This window comes from Manihot esculenta, chromosome 16, assembly GCF_001659605.2.
Source record: "Manihot esculenta cultivar AM560-2 chromosome 16, M.esculenta_v8, whole genome shotgun sequence".
In the NCBI taxonomy this organism is placed as follows: domain Eukaryota; kingdom Viridiplantae; phylum Streptophyta; class Magnoliopsida; order Malpighiales; family Euphorbiaceae; genus Manihot; species Manihot esculenta.
This window is the reverse complement of record NC_035176.2, coordinates 1,265,288-1,274,769: the sequence shown is the minus strand read 5'-3', so window position 1 is coordinate 1,274,769 and position 9,482 is coordinate 1,265,288. Positions and strand designations below refer to the sequence as shown.

The 9,482-nt window shown below is 33.7% G+C and overlaps 2 protein-coding genes across 3 annotated transcripts; one reads left to right on the top strand and one right to left on the bottom strand.

Annotated features, from left to right (window-relative positions):
• The first annotated feature begins 1,191 nt into the window (after positions 1–1,191).
• Positions 1,192–4,330, top strand: LOC110603623. Of its 2 annotated transcripts, none has more exons than XM_021741419.2 (6): positions 1,192–1,503; positions 1,688–1,804; positions 1,921–2,109; positions 2,400–2,520; positions 3,541–3,763; positions 3,859–4,330. In XM_021741419.2, exons 2-6 carry the CDS (start codon positions 1,778–1,780, stop codon positions 3,938–3,940), a joined length of 642 nt encoding a protein of 213 aa, XP_021597111.1. In that variant the 5' UTR covers positions 1,192–1,503; positions 1,688–1,777; the 3' UTR covers positions 3,941–4,330. The 2 variants fall into 2 exon arrangements, with proteins under 2 accessions (XP_021597111.1, XP_021597112.1); XM_021741420.2 differs by having other exon boundaries at positions 1,196–1,503; positions 3,544–3,763.
• A 692-nt stretch (positions 4,331–5,022) lies between these two features.
• LOC110603622 (probable pyruvate, phosphate dikinase regulatory protein, chloroplastic) lies at positions 5,023–8,604 on the bottom strand. The gene is made up of 3 exons (XM_021741418.2): positions 8,052–8,604; positions 7,310–7,949; positions 5,023–5,516 (listed from the first exon to the last, which is right to left on the bottom strand). The coding sequence occupies exons 1-3, from the start codon at positions 8,535–8,537 to the stop codon at positions 5,413–5,415; spliced, it is 1,230 nt and encodes a 409-aa protein (XP_021597110.1). The 5' UTR covers positions 8,538–8,604; the 3' UTR covers positions 5,023–5,412.
• Positions 8,605–9,482: the final 878 nt, after the last annotated feature.

Genomic DNA, 9,482 nt, shown 5'->3' with positions numbered 1-9,482 from the left:
AAGAAATGTGAAGTGATTGAGCCCTTCTGACGCTTAAGTCAATACATTGAAAACAAAGGCGAGCGTAATGTAATATTTTGAAATTAACAGTAATTATGTAAGAATTGCATCAAAAGAGTATACCTGGGTTCATCATCTTTTATACTGTTAGAAAATAAAATTAGTTATCATATCTCTTAAAAATTTGATAGTGTCGACCATTGAATAGTGCCGACCATTGGATAGAAGATCCCGCAATTATAAATATAATAGGGATATACTGGATTGCGTTCTCTAATAGTAATTTTTCGTGAAGTTTCACTCTGTACGTCGAAAAAGTAATAGGAATATGCTTAATAATCACTGGTTATTATATTAAATTTTAATTTATTAATTAAATATTTTCAAATTTAAACTATAAATTTTTATTTTTAAAAAAATTATTTAAAATTATTTTAGTACATTTATCATTTACAACAACAATTACTTGAAAATTATATCATTTTAATGATATTATCATTTAACATTTAAAAATAATTATTATTTATCATTTATAATATTAATAACTTAGCATAATTATTTTTTATTAAATAATTACATAAAATGTTTGTAATTAATCCATTTATCAAAATTTTAAAATAAATAATTTATTTTCTTATCTTTGAAATTTATCAAAATAAAATGACAATCTTTAAAACTGCCTTTTACAATTAATAATATCATTTAAATATTAATAAAATTTAAATTTAAATAAAGAACTATTTAGTTATTTTAATTTTTTTAAAATAGTAATAATATTTTAATATCCGTTTAACTAACTTTCAAAATTAATTTAACAAATAAAAATATTATCCATTTTAAATTTAAATAAAATTGTAAAACAGAAAGCCAGCAGAAAGTTTTGTTTTATATTTTCTTTAATCTCCAATTTTTATTGAATTTCAAATTTGAAAACTTTTAAAATATAATCGTTATCCATTATTAAAAAGATTATGGGAATGGTCTATGCTATCATAAAATTTTGTATCAAATTAAAAAGAAAAATAGAATTCTTTTTTGTAAATTTTATTTATTTTTTTATAATTATTTTGAAATTATTATCTAATTTTCTTTTACAATATAATAATATATAAATTAATTATTATTGATATTAATCAAAAAGATCAAATGATAGCAAATCACAACTCATTAAAGAACTCATCATATAAAAAGAAGCAGAGGAACAAACACCCTCCATTTTTCAATTCCTCTTGCTTTCTGCAAACACCAAAGCATGGTCATCTTCCCTTCTCATTCTCTTCTGTTTCCTTTTCAAAACAATTAAATTCTTCAATTTCTTATCCTTCAAGAAATTCAACACGACAAGAAAAAGAAAAAACGAAAATCAAACCATCCAACTTCTCTTAAACAGACAAAACACAGAGTAGTTGAAAGTCAGCTCATCTACAACTTTTCTTTCAAGTTTTGGAAGAAGAAGATTCAAAATCAACTCATGGGTAGCTTTTTCGTCTGCTAACTGCTGAGGTTTGTGTTGCTTTTTTGCCTTTTGTTTGATTTTGTTTTGTGTTTTCAATGAATTGAACCAGAAGAAGAGGAAGAACAAGTCTTTGTAAGCTTTGTTTATTTAGAAAATTTTAAAACTTTGCATGTTAGAATTGTTTATTTATGCATTAACTCTTGATGGTTACCTTTTTTTTTTTGCAACCAGCCGGTGGAAAAATCGATTTTCCCGATTGCTTACGGATCTGTAGTCGTCTACACAGTTCTTTTTTTTTTTTTTTTCGTTTCTTGGAAGATTATGGAAATGGCGGATAATCCAAAGTTGGTGAGCTTCTGAGTTCTTGGTTTCTGGGTTTATTTTTAATTTCATTTTTTGATTCATCTATCACTGTTTTATATAACAGTTTCTTTCTCTTTCTTTCTCTGTTGATTTGGGATTAGGATTTGGGTTCTTGTCGCTGCGAAGCTGAAGGATTAGAAGAAAACATGGGAACCCAGAAAATTTCTGTTTTGGATCACATAAATGGATTTGAATACACAGCAGAGAAATCTGATAGCTTTGTGATTGACATGGAGAGCTTCTCCCATGGCAGCAATAATAAAGATATCAACCCAAATTCAAGAATTACAGTAAGTTTAATTCAATTCCTATTTTCAATTTTTCAATCCTTTGTATAATTTCTCTTTTGGTTCATTCAAGGAGAAGCAATCATGCCTTTTTTAAAGATTTTTTTTCTTCTCCATGCATTAATTCTTGATACAGAAGAGTAAATTTTTGGTTTAAATAACACGTTACAGCTTTGTTCTGATTAGAATTTGGATGTCTTTTGCAATAATAACCATCATTCTTTAATGGTGATTAAAGGGTATTCTTCAGTCTTGATATGCTAATTTTTTTTTTTAATTTATGAAAAAAATAGTTGCAGAGAAGTTTTTCCAGAAAAGGGTCTGTGCGCGGCGGCGGTGGAGGCGAGAAGAAGATTAATTATAATCCTTCTTCTAATGACAGAGACTCTATTGTTGCTGCATCCTCCCCAAGAGGTAACTTTTCTTTTTTTTTTTTTAAAAAAAAAAAAAAAATTATATACATATATATTAGCAGTCGATATTATCACTCTTAAATGGATATTCCATGAAGGGAAGAAGAATCACATAAATTTTTAGACGGTCCAATTTTATCCATACCACAAATATGTTGATAACCAAGATTTTTTTTTTTCCTTTTTTTTTTGTGGGTGATTTTTTTTAACCCTTGTGGATCTTTGGATCCTATATGAGAGAGAGAGAGGTTGATGCAGATGCAAGACACTAACAAACAATGGTTAATAAATTAAGAAATGGCCATTTCTTGACATTTTGCCACACGCATATAGTAAAATATGTATAAATATATATATATTTTTTCCCATGACCAACCTTTGCTGGTAGCCATTGTCCTGTGTGACAACTCAACAATCTTCACTAACTCTTGCTATTATAATAATTTTTATTATTTTATTTTATGCATCTTCACTGGTGTGGATGTATCTGGTAGTTGGCAAATTCTGTCATGGCGTAACATTTCCTTTTACTGCTGCTTTTGTTTTTGGGCTATAATTATATCTGTTGTTACTTTCTTCATACAGAGTTCTTACAATCTCTAATATAATCATCCAAAGACTAAGGTTTTTGAGAGAAGTTTTAAGGGGCAATTCTTGTCTGGACTATGTCTACATACATAGACCTGTCTAAATGAATAGAGTTTTATGTGGGTTCTACTACTATTTTATACCTAGTCTGGTACTATAATGGGGACCAATAGTAGTTACGATTGTGAGGGTGAAATGGGACCAAACTGCTGGATCAGGGTCAAACTTTTGCAATCTGGGATTTGAGGTGGGCTTAATAAATTTCTGCAGCCGGAGTACAGGTTACAGAGCATGGCTCATTTTGTTGGCCTACCTTAGTTGAAGGCATGTGCAATTTGATTATTGGAAAACTGATTGTGAAATGCTAGTTAGATGAGAACAGATAGTTTCTGCTTCTTCTCTTCCTCTTATTAGTCTGCAACTTGTTTTGTAGTAGGGGCTAGCATGCCTGATAAGGCCTCGCAGGTAACGGTTGGGACCACCGATCATTTGAGCAACCCACAAGTTCATCATCATATCACCATTAACACAACTAGTGTTAACAGCATGAATGCCTCAACAGAAAGCAGATGCACCATCAGGAGAAACAGTTTCAAGCGTCCTCCATCTTCATGGGCAATTGATCCCAAAAGGGTTCTTTTCTTTTTCGCCACCTTGTGAGTTCACCTTCACTTAAAATCTGCTACAAGTCATAAGTATCATGTTCAAGAATTGCAGGTGCTAAAATGTAATTTAATTTCGCCTGTGACAGATCAAGCATGGGAACAATATTGCTGATATACTTCACTCTTTCAATGGGGAAGCTCAGTGCAGATGACAGTGCTCTTGATTGATAAAATAACCATAGCTTAGCCTTCAGAACAAGCATAGTTTGTTTCTGCGTGCAATGAGAATTCAGACAATTTCAGGATATAGAGAGGAGAAAATGGCAAAAAGCTAACCGACCATCCACTAATGTTGGTTCAACAATGGAGTGCTCAACTTTTTCAGGGAAGTAATATTAAAAAATATTTAGAGATGAAGACAAGAACACACACCATTGTGACAAAGAGAAGGAATCTTCTCGTTTTATATGTATGGAAGAGGAAATGTGGTGTTCTCATGCGATCCTAAAGATCTTAGTGGAGGACCAGAGAATCCTTCCACTCTCTCTTCTACAATTTTTTAAAAAAAACTTCAACATCCATGGCTTGCATTTATGTAATTAGGCCATTTTTTGAATAGACTCGCAGATGGCTTTCTTTCTAGTGAGACAAAAGATGACGATAGGGCTATAATATACAAACAAGCAAGCAAAGCATGCGCACTCCAAGCTTTCACCTTTGCTTTTCAAATAAACAAATAAATAAATAAATAAAGCATATACCTTCAAGCAAAAAGTGTGCAGCCATGGAGTAACTCCTGCCAATTAAGAAATAAACATTATGCTTGTGACTCGACAGGTGATCTGTATTGAGTCGTATGATCCAGTTTCTCTATAGAGCTATGAGAAGATGAGAAAAATTCATCCCAAGTGATCGTTGTGTAATTCATTTCAAATATTTGAAATGAAAGATTTAATTCTTTTTAACTTGAAAAATATCATTTAACAACAATAAAAAATTCAAGCATAATTGTATAAGAGTACATTTGAATGCTTTTATCATGAAGACTTTAAGCATTTGTGAATCAAAGGTATCTTTTAAGTATAAGGCAAACACAACCCAGATGACCTGCCCAGTTGCAGATTATGTACATTTTCATTGTCACGAAATTATTAGATACCACCGCACAAAGCTGCACAAGTACATACAAGCATAAACACCCGCAAGTAATTGATTAGAGACAAGATCTCGTACAAGAAAATTGGAACATATCTGAAGCAAAGACTGAGCGAATATGCAAAGACCCTCCCAGCAATCAACATGCAAGGCCATTATGCTGAATCTGCCATGTAGGCACTTAACATTGCTTGATCAATTTGTTTTCACAGATAATTTTCTGAATAAGAGGAAGAGAAGAAGCAGAAACTATCTGTATCAGAGTTTAATTACAGACTACCATGTTACTATGTAATTAATGCGTCCAGCTACTTGACCCAAAAGAAAAGACTCAACTTCAGCAGACGCAATATATGGCTATGTTACAGTGATACATAATATGGATGGTAAGGAGTATGAATATGATATTTACAGGATACATAAAATGCTACGCTCTTGCTGCATGTCCCAATATTCCTTGATTATTAACAAGACAGGTCAGGTCAAAGAACAGCTTCCTCCTATACAGTCCCCAAAACTCACCTCTGCACACCTGACTTGCCAAACTAATAACGTTTGGAGATCCGTGGCATTGAACATTTGTGTTTACGATCATGATAAAACCTTAGTATAACTGCTGCAGTTTCTTCTATCGCCTTCCCTGTCACTTCTACATATGCCAAAAAGGAAACAGTATGATGATGTTAGCAGTGACAATTAGAGAAAATAAGTGGCTCAGCATTCACATGTATATGCTTGCTGATTAGCTAGGATGAATACCGTTGGTTAGTTTGTCAACTTGCGATAAATTAGTTAGAGAGGTCTGTATATAAGGAGTTGTACAGACTGAAGGACATAAGATGTCCTTTAATTCCCCCCAGTTGTCTTCATTGGCATGGGTAATAGCAGTTATTTCTTCTAAAAAATTGATACTTCTTGGATTAATTCCATTGAAGTAAGACCTGAAACTCAATCTGCAGTAGAAGAATGCAAGGTAGGGATTGAGCTACTTAAGTTGCTACTGGATTTGCAACTGGAGATGGAAATCTGCTTGAAATCAATGCAGAGTACATCCCCTGAACTCAGGTCCAATGAGCTTGTACAAGGATCTGATAATCCAACTCCAGGTATGGTTCTTGTGACAGTTCCATTGGAAGGAATATACAGATCATGGTCAATAGCCATGGAAATAGCTATTGGGGCTAAAAAGAAACTAAGTTTTGTTGATAGATTTATTAAGATTCCAGAAGAAACTTCAAGTTTGATCAGCAGAGAAGATGCGATTGCATAGTCACATCTTGGATTTTAAACTCAATTTCTAACTAACTGATTGAAGCATTCTTAATTTCTTATATCCAACTTCAGCAAAGGAGTTTTGGCAGGCAATAGCTGAACATTACTGTGAAAGCAATTGACATCTGACTTATCAACTACACAGGAAATTGCATCAATTTCACAACATAATCATTCAGTTTCAGTTTATTTTACAAAATTAAAGAAGCTTTGGGTTGTTAATTGCTACCAAGAAATGGCAGGAATAATACGTAGAACAAAGCTTATGCAGTTCTTAACGGCGCCAAACAACAATAACTACAATAATAACAATAGCAATATTGTCTTTGATTGCTTCCTCTTTACATTTACCAGATGTTTTTACTAAACCATTGTCCTCCATCCCTTATTCACAATTTCTTTACAAGTTGAATCTGGTTGATTTCAATCCAGATACAACTTGAGGGAGGCAGCTTACATTTACAGTAAGTTATATTGCAGAAATGTGGATGTTAAGATGGACGTCAAGTCACCTGATAATGGATAAAATTAGAAATGATCGCATAAGTTAAAGAATACATGTAGCACATATTAGAGATAAAATGATTGACAGATGGTTATTTAAGAATGTTTGGTCATGTCCATCGTCGAATTGCCAAATGCTCCAGTACATTGTAAGTTAGTAAGCGAAGGAGTGAGAAAGGGAAACACGAGACCTAAGATGATGTAACAGAGCAGAATGGCAACAGAGGATCCATATGACTTACCCTAACTAGTTTGGGATTAAAACTTAGTTGTTGTCGTTGTATGTGGATCAGCATGAACATATATACGCTATGCTTGCTGGTTAGCTGGGATTAATAGTTGAATACTATTGATTGGTTCGTCAACTCGATGATTGCAAGTTAGAGTTGTTGGTATACTAGCTGGGTTGTACCAGATCGAAGGATATAAGATTTTCTTAATTCCCAACAGTTCTCTAGAACAATTCACAGAGCTAGATTCAGTCTCCTGCATATCACTTTCCAAATTATATTTTGAATAAGTTAAAGCCTTCATATTATCTTTTCCCATTTATCTTCTATTTTCCAAAATTTGTTCACAGGATCTTCAGTCTTTATAAATATTTAAGATAGTCGACAAGATATTGCTACATAATCCAAAGAAATATTTGGAATTGAAGCACATTACCTATTACTGGCCAGACAGGATTTTGTGCAAAAATCTTGCGAGCATATTCCAACTCCTCTCTAACATAGTCCATCTCTGAATAGTTACTCCTCACTTCCTGGCTGAACCCAAGACTTCTAGCTCTTGCTTTTCTAATGGTCTGTAAGATCACATGATTAATGGTCAGACCAAAAACCTTCCCAGGCTCAACCTCAAAAAGGCTCTTTGGCAATTCAACACCCATTACAATAGGCACATTTGCCACTTTGTATCCTTTTTGTGCCAAATAAATTGACAATGGTGTCTTTCCAGTACGAGAAACGCCAGCAAGAATAATGTCAGCCTTGTACAAGTTCTTGGGCAGGGCACCATCATCCTGCTTGATGGTGAATTCAATGGCTTCAATCCGTCGAAAATATTCATCAGAAAGGGGTAAGCTCCTTCCTGGAGCTCCACGGGGAAGACCAGAGGGCGAGACTCCAAGATGAGAAGCAATCGCCTCAGTTATTGGACCCAATATGTCAGAAGATGATATACCCCATAACTTGCAGGCTTGTCTAGCTGATTCAGCCATGGAAGGATCAGCCAGAGTGTAAACTACCATTGCACCTTCTTTGGCCGCTTGTTTTATGATCTCCATTAAACTATCTATATCATCAATCTAACAAATGCACACAATTAAGCAGAATTTTTAAGAATCAAACACAACTGTGACTCGCTAATGGCAATGCAACTATCAACAAAGACTTGAAACAATAATTACCCCTGAAAACAGATGAGTATTTACAGAGCAACCTCGATCGACCAAGCAATGCTCGAACTGTCCCAAGGCCGCGCCAACGGAGTGCTCAACTGTCCATCCAGTGCCGTCGGAAACCATGTAAATGGACTTCCCACCTGTGACATCCACGCCTTCATCATCTCTATTGCCCGCTGTTACAGTACTAGATTCTTTCAATTCGCTTTCTCTGGATTGTTGAGGTGGGGAATTGAGCTCGGCCACCTGAGTCCGCTGACCTGAGCGGTCTAATTTACGGCCAGAGCGGATTGCTCGAGCCCTGGACCACCGGTTAAGCTGAGAGCTTCCCTTCAGCTTCCGAGGCTGAGGCTTGTCGTCTGAGGCAGAACAGGCTTGAGTAGTGGGTAAAGGGAGTGATTTAAGATTGGGCTGAGGTCGGGCAAGTGAAGAGGGCAGCGGTGCTGGACGGAGGCTCGGGCTCGGCGGCCTTAAGGTTGAGAAAGAAATCATCTTTGCTAATGCGTCATTCTCTGCCACAAATGGGCTGCGATGTGGAATACAGTTAGAAACCAGAGATTGATTTTCTTGCGTTTCACGTTTTAGAGAAACCGAAACGGTTAAACCCGGCCCGATTCACTTAAAACGCCATGTCCTGGGCTTTGTGGAGGCCCATTTAACCCAAGGTTTGTGGAGGCCCACTTAAAACGCCATGAAATTAACGACTCAATCATATAGTATTATGATCCGCCGGCCCCATCAATTCTCAAAGATCATTTTGTATCTAGTTATTTATAAGGTCTTGTTTTGACATTAAATTGTAAAACTTAATAATTAGAAAAAAGCTTATTTTAAAAGTATTATTGAAAAATCATTGTACTATATATTTTACTATTTTTAAAACTTTTATACTTTCATAACGAGAATACTACTACTTTTAACGTGAAAACATATTGAAATTATTTTTTAATTAATTTAATTAAATATTTTTTAATTAAATTTATTTAAGAAATTTCTTTTCTTAATATTACTGTTTAGATTTTTTCATAGATAGAAGAAAAAAAATTACATAATATAAATAAATCAATTTACGGTTACAAATTGCTACTATATTATAAACCAATAATAGTTGGAGTAGTATTACATTTGTCTTCAATTCTATAGCATAGTATAAATTTTATTTACTTTTTTAATGAATAAAAGGTGGCTAAAATTTCAATTATTTATTTTTATTAAAATATATTATTATATATAATAAAAAAATTAAAATTTTTAAATAATTTTAACTATTACTAATTTTAGTAATATTCGGATAATAATTTTATACATAATGTTTGATAACATATGAAATGTGACCCTCCTGAATTAGAACATAGGTACATCCCAATAATTAATATGGGTAGAGTAAAATCTGACTTATTATTTCAAAAATATGAAAACACTCAAGAGATCGGATTT